This window comes from Lissotriton helveticus, chromosome 3_1 (assembly GCF_964261635.1).
Source record: "Lissotriton helveticus chromosome 3_1, aLisHel1.1, whole genome shotgun sequence".
Lineage (NCBI taxonomy): Eukaryota > Metazoa > Chordata > Amphibia > Caudata > Salamandridae > Lissotriton > Lissotriton helveticus.
Window position 1 is genome coordinate 1,347,138,020 of NC_136061.1, and position 20,186 is coordinate 1,347,158,205.

The following is a 20,186-nucleotide window of genomic DNA, read 5'->3' on the forward strand; positions in this document are numbered from 1 at the left end:
AGTCTGCGGGGCCGCGCTGAGGCCAGCCGAGGGAGGCGGATACACCGCAGGCCTCCGACGCCTCTCCTGTCTCCCAGCCAGAGATTGTGAATACCGCAGGCGGGTCGGGTCTCAGGCGAGACCCCGGCTTTGCGGCCTTGGGCGGCCCGCCGCGGTGAGACCTGCTTGCCCCCATGTGGGTGAAGGAGAAGGGGGAACAAGCGTGTGCCGCCCGACAGGAAAGAAAAAGGGGCACTTTGGACCCTAGAGACAATCATATCAACCCCCGATCTACCAGAGGCCGGCCCCTTGGCAGTGGCGGGAAGCACGGTTGGGTTAGGGTTGGCCCGCCTGAAAAACTCGGACACGCGGTCGGTGTGGAGCGACTGCGTGAGCAAGGTGACCCCTCCTGATATGCCTTGTGCCCAAGTGTTGGAATCCTGGGGCTCTGGGCTACCGCGGCACTGACCTGCGCCACAAATTCTACAGTTTACTGCAGGCTGCTGAACACGCTTGAGTTGCTCGCCTGACAGAGTGAGGCGGCGGTGGCTCTAGAGAGGCGACGGTGAGTGAGGCCTGGCGTGGGACAAGACGGAGGGTTCTCGGGCCGGTGCGGGCCCCGACATGACCTGGCATCAAATATCCTGATGGGGTGAGACAAGAGGGGACGCCCCCTACAGAGGAGATCAACGGGAGGACGTGGATAGGTGCGTGTTGTACCTAGTGGGGGGTCTTGAGAGACAGCGGCTGGTCGCTTCCTGACTTGACCCCGGGTCGGGGCCAGTGGTGTGCTGCTTCTGGGCTGCGTACAGTGGTGCTCAGACCTTTCATCAGTGATCCTCTGTTCTGGCTGCGAGTGGCCTGGACCTCCTGCAAGCACTGAACTACCTTGAGACTGCCGCGCGACAGGGGCGCGTCCCGCCATCATGAGGCCCAAATCTACTGTCCCCACGCAATCCAACAAACTAGACAAATATGCCGTCCAGAAAGGGACCCCCCCCCCGACGGGTGGTGCGACGGACGCCGAGGCGGCTGCCCCTCGGGAGCCATCTCTGGCCTCTATCATGGCGGCTAAACAGTCCCTGGGCACTAATCTGGAGACTAAGATAGACAGAATCTCCATTGAGGTTAACCTCCTCCGAGCGGACCTCAACAAGACTTCTGACAGGGCCCGGGCAACGAAGACGGACTCAAGGAGCTTCGGACTGCGACAAAAACATTGGAGAACCGTGTAAATGAGCTAGTCCACCAACACCGTCAGACGGCCTTCAGGCTCGAGGACCAGGAAGGGCGGGCTCGGAGGAGCAATATACGCGTGGTGGGCGTTCCGGAGGAAACGGAGGGGCCTAGTGTGGAGCTGTTCCTTGAGGACCTGATACTCAACCACTTGAAACCTAAGCGCCTATCGCGTATCTTTACCATTGAGCCCGCGCACCGGGCGCCCATCCCCAAGCCAAAGCCGGGGGCACCGCCCAGAACTATCATAGCGAAGGTCCTGAACTATCGAGATAGCCTAGCCGCTTGTAGGATGGCGTCTATCAGGTGACCTCCAATATGAGAATGCCACTATCCGATTCTTCCCGGACTTCACGCTACAGGTACAGAGGGAGCGCCGTACCTTTACAGGCGTCATAGCAGCATTGCGTGACAAGGGAATAAAGTATATGATGATCTTCCCGGCTAAACTCAAGGTCATTGCCGGGGGCAAATCCCTATTTTTTACTAACCCCTCCGATGTACAGAGCTGGCTGGACGAGGAGGCATTCAGGAATCCGGACAGCCGGGACGGCGGTAGCTGGAGAGACACGCAGGTTGCTTCACCTGGATCGACTACTGGACAGTCGGAGGCAGGGGGACGGAGTCAGCGCTCCTGGAGGTCGAACTCGGCCAGCCCTCGTGGGGACATTCTCCATGAAGCAGGAGAGCAGTAACGATGGTAGACCAGCAGGAGTGAACTTCTACGAACTGTAACGTATTACGCAACCTGTACATAGATGTCATGCCCTCTCTTTGGGGGGGAGCAAACGGGCGGCAGGTAGCGAGCCATATGGAGATAACGTACTGTGATGTGATTAGAGATGATGAGTGTATTGCTCCCCTGAGGTAACTGAATCCGGGGTGTGTAACTTTCTGGGGCAGGCTGAGACATTGTTGAACTGTGTTCGGGCCGTGTGAGTAGTTGGCCTGATGTATGATGTTTCCAATTCTGGGGGCACCTTGTATCCGTCCAAGCAATCCCTTATGGTTGTAAGTCAACCTTAAAGACAAGCTATCCTAATGGTAGCATGGACTAAGCAGTCTTAGGCTTAACTCAACAGGGCATGTGAAGCCAGCTGTTTTACCATATGCAATCCTGTAATACCAAATGAAAGGACACCACACAAGTTATATATTAGAAAAATATAAGTATTTATTACTAGAATAATCCCCTGTACTCTTTGAGTATAGAAGCACAAGCGTTTAAACCAAAGCACAGTATAACATATGAAAGTTGCACAATTCTGGATGAGGCCGGTGGTCACTCAAACCATATATCAAAAAAGTGGTATAAGTATCACCTTTCGAACTGTGGTAAGGCCTAGGGCCTTGGGAATCGCTGGGACTACACTGGACTAACAGCAGTTAGGACGGGAGTAGTCCGCGGGATTCGGGTGCAGCGCTAAAACACACGCATGCACCAATGCAAAGTCAATGGTGCGTAAAAGTTATCGAGTTACAGTTTTAAGAGTCTTCCGACTGGACTAGACCTACCAAACTTTAAACTAGGACACTAGAGGTGTAAACCAATACAGGAGCACCGGCGTTCATGAGTTACCTCACCCACAGGAAGCGGGTGCATAGGTGCCAAAGTGTGTCGGGTTTCGTCGTGTAGTTCTATGGAGCCTGGAGAGGAAGATGCTGCAGGCGGCCAGGAGAGAAGAGTACGTTGTGATCCAAGGGTGGATCGAAGATGTAGAGAGGGGGGAACTATGAAAGAGCGCTTTACTCTAAACCGGGTAGGTTCCCGCTCACCGGGGCCACCAAACACTCTGTGCAAATCTGGCACGTGGTGCAAAAGATGCTGGGCTGGGCAGATACCATCACTATGTCCACTCCATTGTGGGCCTCTGAGCGTCTGGGCAGCCTGCACCGCACGAAAGGGTTCCACAACTGGGACTTGATTGGGATCTCCCACGTCCGAGACCTATGGGGCTCCAAAGGGGTTGTATCATTCGCGCACCTCCAACAGACTTATGAGCTTGCCCCTAGTGAATTTTACTGTTACTTACAGGTTCGCCACTCCCTTACACCCAACATTCCCCCTGGGACCCTTCCTCCAGCATCTTCCCCCCCCCCCCCCCCCCCCGGAAGACAGACTGCTAGACGGTCACGTCCCTGACCACGCCATAACCCTTACGTATAAGAAGATTGTTAATAACTCCCCAGAGCTGTTGCACACTCTCAAAAGGAAATGGGAGGCGGACGGGTTAGAAATTGATGAAGAGGAGTGGAATAGAGCGTTGGCATCCCCTAGGGAGGTGGCCATATTGGCCAGACTCCGTCTGATTCAACTTAAAATACTTCACCGAGTGTACATTTTAGGCACGAGGTTGCGACTCATGGCCCGTGGCTCTGACTGGCTCTGTTGGAGGGGATGCGGGGAGGCGGGGTCGTATCTCCATATTCTGTGGGAATGCCCTCTCATAGAGCTCTACTGGCAACAAATACACCAGTGCATGCACGAGGTATGGGTGGTGGAATTGCAGGTGGAGGCTAAACGATTCCTGCTGAATATATGGGAACCCACCGATCTATCAACACTGGGTAGAACATGGGCTACGCTTGGATTTGTGATTGCAAAGCGTAATGTAGCTAGACTCTGGGGGGCTGGTATGCCCCCAAAGGTTGATCCATGGAAAAAAGACATGGACTGGTGCATGCATCATGAAAAGACAGTCTACGTGGTGAGGGGCTGCCCACAGAAGTGGGTTGATATTTGGTCCAGCTGGAATGAGTATAGAGGACATATCTGCGAGCCTCAGTGACTTCCAGGGTTGACGAACCACTCAATGTTGCGTAAATGATGTAATCCTACTCACTGTAAAGCTAGTATGTGTGATTTCATGTGCTGAGCCTTGCTTTTGTCTGGTACGAAAATACGAAAAATGCTCAAAATGTGATGTACACTACTGTCTCTTTCTATGCAGTTAATAAAAAGTTTAATAAAAAGAAAATGGATGAGATTTGTTAAAAATGAGTGGGTAAATTAAATGATATGTTGATGAGATTGTTTATGGTCTGGGATGACAATGCAGAGTATCTGAGGTAGCAGAAAAAACTATTGGTCCTTCTAGCTGAAGAAACTCTTTTGGATCTCATTATTGAGACCAGTCTTGTGTGTCTGTAGTCTATACACCCAGCACTGTTCTCTTTCGAATAGAATATTCAGAGTTGCTACTGTTCTCCCATTCTTCCAAAACAGTTTTATGTAACTGCAATATTCTGTGATTCTGGTTTTCCCTTTCCTACAGGTCATGCTAATGTAACAGAGTCCACATGGGCTTATAACTATGTAAACTACTCTCTGAATTGCAATTTTTTAGGATACTTCTCATTTTGAAGGCAGACCTAGATATAGGTCTTTTGTTACCTTTGTCAAGTTAGACATTGCATGATCCACAGGGGTAGTATCCAGTAGGCTTAGGATTCCCCATAAGGTACCCTGCCAGACTTGAGGCTATGTTTTAGAATCAAACGTTTTATTGTGCGGCCAGGTAACATCATACACAGCCCAGCTGCCTACATCGACTCGCCGGCAGGGCGTAAGCAAATAGGAAGTTAAAACAGCGTTTGGACCAACAACCCGGAGGGCGGTCCCGCGTAGTAAAAAACTTAAGTACCCCCCACCGGCAAAGCAGGGTCCGCAATTTTCATAGAAATGGAAACCAACAAGAACCAAAAGAAAAACGGAGAAAAAAAATCCTCCCCACTCCCCATCCACCATCAGCCAAGCTAACTTCAGCACACCTATCCTTCTAACCCCGACAGATCCCTCTCTAGGCACTAGGACGCCGGTATGGTACCCACCGGACTCAGGGGAATGATCTGCAGGATTTGTAAGTACTTCGGACATGTAACTTCTCTAAGCTCCTTAGATGAAAGACTCAAAAACGAGGCCCACAGAGTAGTATATTCGGACCCTCTGCCATCCATAGTCAAGGACAAACGCTCCATCGCTAAGGCATGCCACAGGCGCATCAACCAGTCACGCACATCAGGGACGTCTGGGGAACCCCAGCTCGCCAGCAGAACCTGCCGTGCAGTCAATAGTCCTAATGCAATTTGTCATCCTAGCAGAGGGCGCAGAGGAAAACAAGAGGGATGTGGGAGGCCTAACAGTGTGTGCTCAGGAAGGCTAGGCAGTGTGATCTGGAACGCAGCATCCAGTTCGTCAAGAACCGCGGTCCAGTATCGTTCTAGCTTGCGACAGCGCCATAACAAATGCAGGAGATTGCCTGACATACCGCACCCCCTCCAGCAGAGACTGGATTTAGCCTTGTCCCAGCATGTAACGCGCGGCGGGGTATAGTACCCGTACGTCGCCAGTTTGTAGGCTGACTCCGTACCCGCTGTGTTAGCAGTAGTATGATGTGCGCGATAGAATACCTGTTCCCACTCTCTCTGCGAGAGTGGACGCCCCAGCTCTGTCTCCCAACGCACTTGCGCCTTTGTACGCTGCCGCCGCGGATCATGCAAAATCATGGCATACAGTTCAGAGATAAGGCTCCGATCGTCTTTCTTGCGCAAAATCCTTTGCTCGAAGGCCGTGAGGGGGGCGACATCAACGCCACGTTAGCCGGATGCGTCACCCAGTGTGCCACCTGTGCGTAAAAAAACATCCCACACGTCCGGGAGGGAGTGTTCCGACCTCAGCCCTGAAAAGGGGATAAGCCCCTCCAGATCAAAAAGCATGCCCGCCCACTTACAGCCCTTCTCCCGCCAACGATGGAAGATCGGCGGTGCAAGGCCAGAGGGGAAAGAGGGGTTGTCCACAATCGGCGTCATGGGCGAAGGGAAGGTTGTCCAACCCCTGCGGAGTGCCAACCGGTCCCACGCCTTGAGTGTTGGGGACGTCACCGTCGGAGAATAGACCCCATGCCCTGTCTTTGCGAGGTAGCCAGAGTTCTCGCCAGATGTTGCAACCCGCCACAGTCTGGTCCATGAACAACCAATGCTTACTCGATTCAGGTCTGTTCCATTCAACCACATAGGGAAGACAGGAGGCCTGGATTTAGGTCAAGAGATAGGGGGAAGCCCAAACCACCAGCCGTTTTCGGGAGCGTAGTCGTTGCAAACGCTGCGCGGGGCCACTTATTGTCCCAAAGAAACTTATTCAACAAGCCCTGGAGTTTCTTCAGGGCATCCCGCGGTGGTGTAAGGGGTGAAGTACTGGGTTTTTCGGAACCCAGCGGTGTCAGGGTACACCCTAAGACTTAATGAGTTCTACCTGATTTGGACACAGAAACTCGGAGTCTTCTAGGTGAAGTCAAAGATCGAATTTATAGGTGAAGTCAAAGATCGAATTTATTGGCTGCAACCAAGTAACAGGCGTCCTAGAAGTACAACAACACGGTGTATATATTCTCAGGAGACTGCTCAATCTTACACAGCCAGGCTTCTCTTTTTATACAAAATATTACGCTTTAGGCAAACATTCTTCACATTTCGGTAGATCATTCACATGTTTTCACTACAAAGAAAAAGCAGAGTCATGATGACAAGCCCACATTTCAGTTTCTCCTGCCCACAACAAATTACCCGGCAAGGCCCAACATTTTCATCAGATATTGGTGGACCCTCAATAAAAACGGGCACCTCCTCCTCGTAAAGCAAGTCGTAGATAAAGAAACGGACAGGTGTGAGCAAGATTAGGCAGGGTGTGTGTGCGATGAAAAGGTTTATGGTAGGCTGTGCCTTGATGCTATCTCGCTCGGCCACTGGGAAAGGAACTGGCCGGGCAGGTTCGGCCTGGGGCAATGGTTCCAGCTTGCCCAGGTCGCAGAGAAGTCAATTAAGGTGTACGTGTCCTTTGGACTCGAATTTGGCTGTAGTTATAAGCCTAGGTGAGGGCAACTCACAAAATGGCTGCCGTACACAAAATGGAAGCCGAGGGTTCGGGACAAGAACTACGATTTCGAGGTGAAATCGTTACTCGAATATGACGAAAATGCTTGTACATAGTGTACTTGTCATTCTCGGTCTTTTGATACCAACATCGTCATGCTACGATAAAGTTTATTACACGAGTCCAGATTTTTCAGAACCACAGGGGCAGCATTTGAAAAACATAGTATTCTGGGCAGAAGGGTCATTTTAATAGCCACCAGCCTGCCAAACCAAGCCAGGTTGAGGCGCGACCATGCGGAGACAGATTTGGTAGTGTGGTCTATCAGTGAGGTGTAGTTTAAGGAGAGCGTCTGGGACACAGTCGAAGCAAGGCGGATGCCTAGGTACGTGATGTCAGACTGCGTCCAGCGGAAGGGGAAGTCACGTTGCAGGTCAGCCACATCCTCCGGCGAGATGGAGATGTTCAAGATTTCAAATTTGGTAAAATTAACCTTAAAGCCCGCCGCATCATGGAAAGCCCGAATCTCCGCAGAAAGGCAGCGTAAAGAGGCAGCAGGGTTCTGTAGAGCTAAAATAACATCAGCGTATAGGCTGATTTTATGCTCGTCCGCGCCAAAGCGAATGCCCACAATGTCGGAGTGGGATCTGACGCGCTGGGCAAAGGGCTCCATATAGAACGCAAATAGGAGCGGCGAGAGGGGACACCCCTGCCGCGTCCCCCTAGAGATAGAGAACAGTGCCGACCTACAGCCATTGACACATGCACGACCACCTTCGGGGACGATCGATGAAGGTCACAGCAGGCTCAGAGATCTGGGCACCTGACGAGTAGCTCAGCACCATGCGTAGGGCAGCTCAGCCGGAGGACACATCCCACGCACCTGGGTGGCGGAGTGCAGCACACTCCCAGCCCCTCCCGTCGGTGAGAGCTCCGCAGCCAGGCCCTGATGGGCCAGTCTGCGGCGAGTCTGGCGTTGGGCGGGCCGCCCCCTCGTCCCAGGCTGCCGGAGCCAGCACCTGCAGCAGCACCCACCAGGCGGCAGCCCGACACTCGCTCCGCTCCTTCCACAAAATCAACCGGGCCGCACAGGCCCAGAAGCCGCCGCCTCGCGTAGTCCACCGGGCTGGGAAACGCTCTTTACCCCCACGGGGCGCTCAAGTCTCTGCGCCTCTCCGGGGCGCCACCCCAAAGCGCCGTCCAGGTCCGTCCCCCTCTCCGGTCACCCCTCACGGCACCGGCGGGGTCCCAGGGAGCTCTCCGTCCCGTGACCGCACTCCGGAGGGCCCTGCAACTGCTGCGCACACAGGCCGGAGGTCACCTCGTTGCGGGCTGTGTGAGGAGCGACACCCGCTCGCCGGCAGTCGGAAGGCTGGGCGTCGGTAACAGGGCAGACCGCCTCAAGGCGAGGCAGAGGGGCACAAATGTCGGGTACCGGGCTCCGGGAAGAGTGCTATCCAGAGCTAAGAATGGCCAGGCGCCGGAGGGACACAATAGCACGTCCTACTCTGCCGCCATCTTGGCCACGCCCCCGAGGCTATGTTTTAGAGTGTGTGAACTAAACCGTATCTGAGACTTGCAGCAGTTTTATTTGAAAAAAGGTGTTTTTTTCAAACTTCAATGTGCCTGCACTTAGTACACCCCAGAGTTCATTGTAAATGTTCTAACTGAGTCAGTGGCTATGTTATAGATGGTTACTCCGATCAGGCATGAGTTTTCCTTGTTCTTGATTAGTGGTTCTAAAAGGGCATCCCTGTTGTGGGCCCTTTTATTAGTTGTAGCAATAAGAGGCTGTGGGTAGAGTGTCTGTCTCAATTTCGGAGTGAGCCACTGCCTGCGTTTTATAATGATGTTACTACAGATTCGCCACAGTATCAGGAACTAGCCATACATGAGATTCTTCCTTAGTGTGTAGGTGGAAACTATCAATCCACATTAGTTTTTTTTTTTTTCCGGTCGTAGGTTTCAAAGTGTGTAGTGGTCCGCAGCCCTCCATGGGCTGCAAAGATTGAGGTCTAGAGATCCATGCTCTCGGGGGAGATGGAATGGGTGAATTGTAGGCACGGGGTTTGGTGGTTCAACCAGATAAGAAATTCATCCGCTGTTTCTGGCACCCATTCCCAGATCTATTTAGTTTTTTTTTGTTTTTTTTTGCAGGGCTAGCTAGACCCGAAGGTATTGGAGCGCTTCATATAAAAAGGCTTTACATATAATGCAAGTCCCTAGGTTAGAGTACATGCATAAATAGAGACCAAAATAATTGTTACGCAGTTAAGGTGGTTACTGTATGCGGTCAATTAAAACCGCATGAGTTAAAGGAGTAGATTTCAAATTAGACAGCTGAAGCAATCGTACAACCAACTGTCGCAAAGGGTCTGGTCACAGAGCGAGTGAGCAATTGGGACACAGTTCAGTTAGTATGTGTGTTAAAGTATTTGTTAAGGAGAAGGCTTTTCAGGTCCCTTTTGAAGGGGGAGAAACGGGTTGCACCAGATCCATATCCTGGGTGCATTTCCAGAAAAAGAGCGAGTTTGGGTGGATTTCCTTTTCAGTTTGGGAGGTATGAGAAGCAGTGTGTTGGAGCTTCTCAGAGTTCTGGTTCTTTTTGCTTTCGTAAGTTTTTCTAGATAGTTGGGGTATGTCTGTGAAGGACTTTGTGGGTTATGCAAGCTGTCTTGTAAATACATCTTCCTTTGATGGGGAGCCAGTTGAGGATCTTGAGGGTCGGTGTGCCCTGTTGATACTGTTGACTTGTTTGATGTTCCTAGCCCAGTGATTAGGTTTATATGTTGAGGCTAGTTAAGACCTAAGGTGGGTCAGACCACTCAATTTGTGACCTGGATCTAAGTGAGAAATTGTAATTTTTGCTCGTGATTGCATCAAGAGTGGAGCCTTTAATATAAGTTGGTTCATTTCAGAGTTGTTTGAGGTAGTTTATTTCGAGAAGGTTTGTGAGGTTCCTGACTGTGGTCTCTTCTGAGTTGTTTCAGTGAATATTGACGTTGCCCAAGAACATTTCCTTTGTGTCAGTTAGGGAGAATCTTATCACCAGGTCAGTTAACTCTGCTGCGAAGTGGACGTGATCACCAGAAGTCTGTAAGATGGTGTGTAGTTTGTTAGAGGAGCAGTTAAGCTGAAAGTTCAACTTGGAGGTATTCAAAAGTCGAGTAATCTGTTGTTTCTAAGATGGAAAGATGTATTCCTTCTTTGTGAAGGATTGCTAGTCCATCCCCTGTTCTTTTTGGTCTGTAATGTCTAATGATGGTGTATCCAGGTGTGAGCAGGTCTAGTGTGGGGATTCATTGATCATTAAGCCAGGATTTAGTGAGGAAAGTGATTTCTTCACTAATTTATAGCTTCTGCGAGACTTGTAGCGTGCTCAGCTGCTGATCTAAAGTTGAGCAGCATGCATGTTGGAGGGCAGGGACTAATGTTAGTGGATTGTAATGTTTTAATGGTGGTGTATTCAGCAGTAGGTCTAGGTGAATAAATCATGTTAGGGATTCTATTTCTGGCCACTATTACTGGGATTGTGGAGGGAGGCATGTGAACCATAGTCTGGTTCTTTTGGAGGTACGATACGCCAATGGCATCAGCTTCCAGAGCTGATATAGGGCTGAGAACTTGGTGGGGTCTGTGGGACTGACGAAACAAGGGAGTAGAGGGTCAGATGACGCGTTGTATGCAGTTGGACAACGTGCGTGGGGAGACAATTTATACTACCAGGAGTGTGAGAGCTGGATAGCTTGGCATGACTTCAGAGGTCCTATCTTAGATTACAAGATGTCATTAGCCAGTGTTAGTCTATGCCTCTCCTTTTCCCGATTTTAGTGTTTGAGAGGCTCTTCAGTCTGTGTCTGGCTCCCTGGGATTGTGTTATTGTTGCCCACATCTGTGTTTGGAGAGTGGGATCAGCGCAACACGTGGGGGCCCCAGGAACCCTAACCCCTGCATGTCTTTATTTTGTCACTTGTTTAACAATTCCACTGGGTAGGGGGGAGGAGCGGTCTCATCCTTGCCTCCATCGTCCCAGGGGCTCCCAGCCGCTCCGGTGTAGTCGCCTCTTGCACTACTTTAGGCCCCTGGGCCAGACAAGAGCAAGGTGCACCGAATGCCCTTGGTGTCCTCAGGCCTTACCACCATGTACCCGTGCCTGCTGCACTGTAGTTGGGCTTCTCATCTTGTGTCTCACTACAGAGGCCACCTTCTGCCTCTTGCCCCTCCTGCCCTGCCAACACGCCTGCACCTCTTGTAAGGGTATTTGTGAATGGAGTCTTCAGCACCAGCGCATTTCAGGGCATACCCACACCCGTGCGAAGTAGGTTGGTCTTCCGGCGTGATTGCCGGCGTGTCCCATGTCTTTATGGCTCTGTGGGCACCTCTGCAACCAAGGACATCAAAGTCTCGGCCTGTCTTGTCAGGTTGCCAGAGCCGCCCTCCTGTTCACTAGCCTGTACCCCATACCTGCACAGGGACACCGCTGCTCTGGTGTGACACACAGCATGGGTCGCAGTTGAGTTTCTTGCCACTGGGAGTTATATTTGGGAGTGGGTGGGGGGGTCATAGGTTTCGGCTTTTTATCGCCACCGTTGATTGTAGATTAGTTGCACTGGTGGTCTTCACTGTAGGAGCGAGGGGAGCAGAGAACTCCCAGTCAGTTCCCATCACTTAGTCCCGAACCGCCAAGAGGGGGCCTTGCGGTCGCCGACTTGTCACAAGCCTTCCAGGCGCGCCACAACCTCGGCCATTGCCCCTGTCGCCGCCATATTTGGAAATGCTGCTGTTTCAATTCGGGGTACAGTGGTTGGGTGATGGCAGCTTCGGAGCGGCTCAGCTTTCCATGCATTCTACTCCCTGGCAATCTGGCTGTCTTTTGAGGGTCTCCGCAAATTCAGGATAATAGGCAGATTATAGAATGGGCCGGTGGAGAGAGTTGCAAGTATACCATCTTGTAAGTCATCTTCTTAGCCACGCTCCCTCCCAGCCCTACCTTGTTTGATCAGATGCACATGACCGAACCATTTGTCAACTTTATTTTAGCTATTGCATCGGACCAGGTTGGGGGTGAGTGAGCCTCAGGCTCTGAGTGTAGGAGAGTAGGGTCTGCTTCCTAAGGTCACCCCCACTTTTTGCTGTGATTCTCTGGTTTTTCGACTTTAATGTGGGTGTGGGCCTGCTAATCAGACCCACAGCCCAACTGTTCTCTCTAAATTGATACCATGTACTTTAGGTACATACCAGATTGGGTATTGGGTCACCTCTTTGAGCCCCTGTATAGTGTACCATAGGTCCCAGTGCATAGGTGCATCCAAGGCCTACCAGGGGCTGCAGCATGTATTATGCCACCCCTGGCTGGCCCTCCAAACTGACACCACAGGCTAGGCTAATCACTCAGCTTGGGTAAGGTGGTGTAATCACCCCTTACTTAGATATAGTATACCTATATCTACCTTATATATACACATATGCACCTATAAGTCACTCCTATGGTAGACCTCGACAATCCTGGAGGCAGAGTGCTTGGTTTTATGTGAGAGGGTGCCCTGGCATGAGCCCCTCTGCAGATTTCGAAACCATCTTCTTATAGCTGTTCTATGATTTAGCCATACCATATACTCTTAGGTACATTATAATCCTTGCGGTTAATGCTAACTTTGGTTTGGCTTTATCAAAACATGTCGTGTAAGGTGTCAAACACTTTGGAATACTACACTCCCGCCAATTCTGGCGGCGGTGGTAGCATTCCACCCTTCTAGAGGGAAAAGACATGTATGTTACTTCAGCATCACAAAATGGATGCTGCTGCGTCTGGTGGTCAGACACGAGTCTGACCACCTGGTGCTGGGGGAAACTCCAGCGAGGGCGGCCTGGACAATAGGTTTCCTGTCCAGGGAGGTGCCAGCACCTCCCCAGACAGGGGTTGTGTATTGGGGCAGCGAGGGCTGCATTCAGTGAATGCATCTAGACATTGCCTGGGACACACAAGGTACTCCATGCATAACCCGGTTCACACCAGTTGCTGGGGCACTCCAGCCCCACCTCTGGCGTGAAACTGGGCAAAGGAAAAGGGGTGTAACCACCCCTTCTCAGGTCCACCCATTGGAGGGATCTAGGCAGGTAATCCAGCCCCTTAGCTTAGTATATGTATGTTATGTCCTCAGGACTTTAGATTATCCTGGAAAGAAACTTTGATACAGAACTCTTGGACCTTCGACATTCTAGTCTGACTAGAAGACATCTCCCTTGTGGTCAAGAAGTGACCACCCTGTGCAAACAGGCACCACCAGTAACTTGCCAGTCTGCTTTGTCGACGCTCCCACCAGAACCCGAAGGCTCAGCGACACAGGAACTGGACTCTCAGACTTCTCTAACTCTGACCCACTTCCAAAGCAAAGCTGAGACCTGTGGCGGACACAAGAGACGTGGGACCGGACATCCTGCATTTTGCTAACTGCTCGATTACAGAGGTACCCTCGCAGTTGTGCATTGGGGTACGAGAAGCCCCAGACCGAGCGCCATTTGCACCGAAGCTCAGACCTCCACACTCCGCGAGTGCCGCGTGGGGCCTGCTCTTGCATTTCAGCTCGACGCGTCTTCGCGGTTCCTTGCCCGTTGGCTAGTGAGCCCCCTGAAGACTTTTTTTTTAACTAAACTGCTTTCCTGGTTGCTCCAGGCTTGCTCCAGCTTCTCTACAAAGGAGAAGCGCCCCAGACCTAGCTGGTCTGCAACAGAGCCAATCTCATCATCCTGCGTGGGTTGTGGTTGCCAAGGTTTGTTGGGTCCAATCCGGTTACTGACACCGCAGTGAACTAGATCCATCGTGGGACAGCTTGTATCCAGCTCCTGGTCATAGTCGATGCCTCCTGGACCTCGTGGCTGAAGAGACAAACTCACCTCCTTCACCTTCAAGCACGCGACATCGCCTGGTTCCTTCCTGGTCACTGACTCCTCTGCTTTCAGGTTCTTCACATCACCGATCCACCCTTGGATCCACCCGGACACTTTTCCTCTGGTTGCTTGCAGCACTTCTTTGCAGATCTCCATAGAAAACTATGACAAAACCCGACACCAAAAGGCACCTATGCACCCGGCTTCCCTGGGTGAGGTAACACGAGTACTCCGGTGCTCCCATGGGTCTTGACTCTCGAAGTGTCCTAGTTTAAAAGGGTTTCATCCTAGTCCATCCGGAAGTGTCCTTAAACAGTAACTTTGTAACTCCTTCGTTTCCCATTATAAGTCAATGGTAACTCGCGACTATGTTTAGACACTGCACGCATCTCCCGTGGGCCTCCTTCTTCCTAACCTTTGGTTGTTTAATGTAGTCCCAGCGATTCTACAGGCCCTAGGCCTGCTGTCTAACTCTCACGTGGTTCTTATACCACTTCCTTATTATATGGTTTGTGAGGCCCCTAGGGCATAACTATATTTGTGCAACTTATCGTATGCTAAGCGAGTAACTTGTGATGTACTTTGACCTCTGACCTCAGAGTGGTTGTGTTAGAAATAAATACATATATATTTAATATATACCTTGTGTGGTGTCCTTTCATTTGGTATTCAAGGGATTATAATTCGTAAAACAACTTGCTTCACATGCTCTCTGAAGTCTTAGCCTAAGACTGCTGGTCCATGCTACCACTAGGATAGCTTGTCTATAAGGTTGACTTTACAACCACCATCAATAAGGGTCGATTAGACTGGTGCAAGGTGCCCACTGGAATAGTGGACATCATATGCCAGGCTAACGTCTCACACTGAGTAGCCCACACAGGTTTTTATATCTTCATAAAGTGTCAATAAGAACTCTCCCCTGTTTTTGTTTTCTAAAAGTGTTCTCATTTGCGCATTAATCGGTCTGTTTCCTCTTGTGTTTTTTTCTAAAACCCATTGTAAGAAACTGGCTCTTTATATACTGCACCAAAGTGAGGTACAAGTGTGTATAGAGTCCAAGGGTCTCCAGAGGTTTGGCAGAGGTTAAAGTTAGATAGAACCTTAATCTCTAGTGGTAGCTTGGTCGAGCAGTAAGGCAGTATCAGAGGACAGTGTTAAGCATTTGATGTACACACTGTCAGCAAATGAATTCACACAAGAACTGCACTCTAGGCCAATTAGTTTTGTATAAAAAATATACTGTTTTATTTCTAGAACCAACTAAGCCTGGCACAGGTAAGCATAAAAATACTTTGCAGTAGTAAATTACTGGTATGCACACACTTCAACATTGCAGTGTAACTCGTACTGGTTTTGGTTACAGTTTTAAGTAAGCAGTTTGCAACAAATTGCAGGTATAGTTCATTTAAATGAATGGGCTTTTTTAGTAAAATGCAGTAAATTACTTTCAGATTACTTTTGCTAACACAGGGCTGGATCCTAGATTGAGCCCTGGGACATTTCCTGATAACAGGTGTGTAAATGCGTTTTAGTTAGAAGTACCATTCTTAAAGAATATTATTGCATTTCAAAAGTTGACACTTAAACTTTTTCACATAGAATCACCAATGGAGGGAAATTCACTTAGCAGGTAAGTTATGTTAACAATACTTTTTCTTACTCCGTTTTGGATACCTAGATTCAGCACTGGGACATTTCCTGAAAACAGTTGAGAAAATACATTTTGGTGGTTCGGCTGATTTTTAAGGAATATTTCTAGTTTTCAAGTCGTCAAACTTTTTGGGAGAAAGTGTCACTGTTATCCTATGAGGAAAGAGGTCATCGGTTTCCAGGTAGATGATCGGTTTTTGGAGTTGAGGTTCTGGGGTTAGACGCGGGGGGTGTGTGTGTGGAGGGGGGGTCGCCCTGGGTCAGTGATGCATCGTTGTTGCACCCTCAGCGGCACTAGGGCGGCTGGGTGCAGTGTTGAGGCCCAATGTTTCCCTATGGAGGATAGGGGGACTCCGGTTGGTGGCTGCTGGCAAGCAGGCCACTGCGTTGTGAGAGCCAAGCTCCTAGGGTTAAGCTCAGGGCAAGTTGGGGACCAAGTAGCACAAAGGGGCACCCTCAAAGGCATTATGGTGTCCGGGTGCAGGGTGCTGTTTTGAGGTCGGGTGCCCTGTTGATTTCAATGGAGATTTTCCAGGACAAAGAAACACTGCAGTCTCGGGGACGAGGATCTTCCAGGAGTGACCACGACTTCGAGGGGTAAGTTGGGATGGTTGTGCACCGCTGGGTTGGGCACACAAGGCCGTGGGGCGTCTGGTGCTGGAGTGCCTTTGGACGTTGGATTTTCTTACCCGCTCTGGTCGCGGTAAGGGGAGTCCTCTGGATTGAGGCTGCAGGGGTCATCTGGAGGCTTGAGGCAGGCCAGGGGTCGCAGGATCTTGGGTCAGGATCGCTGGGGGGGGACCCCCTCGTGGTATTTTTTCGCTCTGGCTCAGCGGGTGCAGAGTGGGCTAGATTTGCGGTTCTTGGCTCGCACTAGAAGATGCAGTTCAAACACGTCTGGTGTTCACGGGAGAAACAGCTTGGAAAGTGAATCCTGGCAGGTCCTCCAGGGTTTTTGACGTTGCTGGCCGCTGGGCACTCCAGTGTTTTGCAGGAGCAGGTTTGAGGGGAGACAGGCCTGTAGGGCTGGGTCCAAGTCATTGGGCGTTGTCCTCTTGTTAGCTCTGTACGGCTTCGTCCTTCTTAGTCTTCTTTTTCTTGCTGGATCTGAGGAAGGCAGGTTCAGGGTGCCCCTAAATACTAAATTTAGGGGCATTACATGTAAGTAAAGGGCAGGGACCAATGGGTCCCATCCCTGGGGTGGGTACACTCCCTATTCTGCCACTCTACAGTGGGAGGGGGGCAGGAGCCTGTCCCTGGTTGGTTGGGTCCCCCCTATCCTCAAGATGGCGGGGACTCAAGGCTGTGCTTCACCTTGCCTCCCCCACCTTCGGTGTGGAGTTGGCAGAGGTGGGCACATCTCTCTTCCTCACTTTGTTTTTCCTGCCGGGTCGCTCACCCAAAGTGTGGGGTAGAACCAGTGAGGACCAGTTGCTGAAAGCAGCAAATGGTCTGGAGAGGCTCACAAAGGCGGCATGCTTTTGAAGCTTCCCCTTAGTGAACCCTGCCGTCCTGGAGGAGGAGGCTTTGCACTTCGTCCCAAGATGTGCATTGTTTCAGGCCCCAGAGAGCAGCAAGCTCTCGAACCAGGGGTCCAGAAACAAGTCTGGTGGTGGCAGCCTAGGCTCAATCAGGTCACTAGGCGTTGGTAGAGTTTCAGGGGGCATCTCTAAGATGCCCTCTGTCGTGAATTTTACATTAAATCCCACACTGGCATCAGTGTGGGTTTAATATGCTGAGAAGTTTGGTACCAAACTTCCCAGTCTTTAGTGCAGCCATTATGGTGCTGTGGAGTTCGTAATGACACTCACAGCACCATATACTCTTAATGGCAGCACTGTACTTACAGTGCCCATGAATGGACTTGGGTACTCTAGGGGTACAGGGCTCATGCACCTGTACCCTCACCACTGGCATAGAACACCCATCTAGAGGGATGACTGATGTATGCCAGGGCAGTGTTTTGTGGGCATGGCACACATGGATGTGTGCCATGTCGACTCTTCACTTTGTTCCACCAAGTCACGCAGCCTGCAAAGGCCGTGTGAGAGCGTTATAGTACAGGACCTCTGAGGGTGCCACAAGAAGTGCTGCAGCCCTCTCCGTCAAAGCACATAAGCAATTCAGGAAAAAGTGGGGGCATACAATGCAAGAGGGCACTTTCTCACACCCATTATTCCCTGCGTAGTCAATTGCATGTTCCCAGGGTTTTGTAGATGTAACATTAATATTTGGATAAGAGATTTATAAGTTCAAACAACTCATTGTTGATTAAGGTGCTGTGTGGGTTGGTCTGGCTTCCTTTAACCCGTTTACCGCAGGTGTTATTTCAGCACAGTGCGGGCATTCCAAGGAGTGGGCAGGGCCGCGTCAGCCGTTGGCCGTTCACAGCACCAGCCAGGTAGTGTTTCCAAAGGCCAACGGCAGCACGGAAGGGGCTAAACTTACCATAGACAGTCTGATAGTGTCCTAAAATATTGCTTATTATGAAAAAGCTAATAGGCCATGTAAACCGAAGCAAACACGAAGAGATGATGGACGAAGCACTGAAACTTTTCAGACACTCATTCCCAGTCACAGATCTGGGTTGAATCAATCATCGTTCCTAAGCTCACTTCCCCACCCCAGTTCAGACCGAGCCATATGCGAATCAGTCTTGACCCTATTCCTCATGGGAATAGTCCAGCCCGAACTGCCTAGCTAGGCCTTCCCTGGACCGAGAGCAAGCATCCTGGGACCGGTTTCAGGGTAACACCCAGTATCAGCCGGCCAGCTTGAATCCAGTGGCAAAGTGAGCAAGGGATCCATGTCTGGACATACCATGCCTACTTAGGGCGAACAAAGCAAACACAAGGAGATGAATGACGGAGCACTGAAACTTTTCAGACACTCTCCCCAGTCACAGATCTGGGTTGAATCTCATGAGGCACAGGATCAAGACTGATATGCCTATGGCTAAGTTTGAACTGGGGTGGCAAAGTGAGCTAAAGAACAATGATGGATTCAACCCAGATCTGTGACTGGGGGCAAGTGACTGAAAAGTTTCAGTGCTCCGGCCATCATCTCCTTGTGTTTGTTTGTAAACTGGAGTCCATTTCTTAAAGGGGAAAGTGGCTGCTGCTGCTTGGAGAAATGGTGTACAAAAGGGGGTGGTGATGGACGGAGCATCTGTACCAATCAAACACTCACACCCAGTCAACAGATCTGGGTTTAATCCATCATCGTTCTTTCGCTCACTCTGCCACCCCAGTTCAGACATGGCAATATGCAAATCAGTCTGACCCTGTGCCTCATGGGAACAGTCCAGCCCGAACTGCCAAGCCATGCCTTCCCTGTACCGGAAACAAGCTTCCGAGGACCGGTTCCTGGCATTTCGGCCGTCTTCAGCCCATCTTGCTTGAATCCAGTGCCAAAGTGAGCAAGGGACTCACGACTGAGCATACCCTCCCTACTTATGGCAGACAAAGTGGTACAAAAGGGGGTGGTGATGGACGGAGCATTTGACTCAAACACTCACACCCAGTCAACAGATCTGGGTTTAATCCATCACCGTTCTTTAGCACACTCTGCTACTGTTATTTTTGCGCTTGGAGAAATGTTTCCATTTCTGACTTTTTGAAGGCTACTTCTAGGAGGATCAGTCCATACGTTTGCTAAGCATTGTCTCAACTTGCACTCCTAAACCGGTACTTTGGAGGCCAGGCTTCTCGTCAGTTGAGTCGCCCTAATTGTGCTTTTTAAGATGGTTTAGCATGCTACCCACATTTCTGGGCCACATTATTTGAAATACATATAATATGGTTGCATATTCCCTATTCCCATAAAACAAACTTCTTTACAAAAACTGGACGTGATGGAATAGTTCATTCAGTCTTGCTGAGTTCTTAAAGGAGCTGAGACTAGTTTTACTATCTGTATTGTCTTTTTCTTTCTGTACCATTTCATGCTTTTTATTTTCCAATGCGAGTGCTTTTTAAGTGGTGTTTTGTGGCGAAGTATACTGTTGCTTTGTATTTTAACTAATTGGTTAAAACGGTTCATAAATGTTGCCTTATTTGGCATGATTCTTATGTATTTGATTTGAACGGAAACCATGACCTTTTATAAAACACTGTTCCAGATCTTGCACAAACTCAGAAATTGAAGACATTTTTGTTTCACTGAGTGTCTTCTTCAGTCCATGGTCTCGCAGCGCTGGGATGCCTCAGGGTAGCCATGCGCTATACAAGAACGTATTCATTTAATTTCATTTTCTTTTAAGCGTATCAAAGAGAATACCGGTGGCAAAGAACCAGGATTACAAATATGTAACTTTTCCTTATTTTTCCCTCTTGTAGTCGAAGCTGAGTTTTACGAAAATTGGAGACTACGGCATAGGTAGGACTTTTATTTTATAATGTTCTGCTTCATTGTTACCCTTTGTTAGACCTGGCACCTTGGCGTGAGTTTCCCTTCCACTTTTTGCTGATGTGCCTCAGATGTTTTTGCTGGTGTCCGCTGCTCAGGGCACTGCACCACGGCCAATCTGTGCCGCAGTGCAAGTGCTCCCAATGTAACTGTG

General features: G+C 50.1%; 1 protein-coding gene across 3 annotated transcripts in view; it reads left to right on the plus strand.

Moving 5' to 3' along the window:
- LOC144824974 (ATP-dependent RNA helicase DDX25-like) overlaps positions 1 to 20,186 on the plus strand; it is a 2,510,053-nt gene that overhangs the window by 141,119 nt on the left and 2,348,748 nt on the right. For all 3 annotated transcript variants that reach the window (XR_013609216.1, XM_078683906.1, XM_078683905.1), the window contains exon 2: positions 19,963 to 20,002. Coding sequence is in view for 2 of the 3 variants with exons in the window: in XM_078683906.1 (XP_078540032.1) it covers positions 19,963 to 20,002 (40 nt within the window). In the remaining variant the exon portion in view is untranslated. The remainder of the gene's footprint in view (positions 1 to 19,962; positions 20,003 to 20,186) is intronic.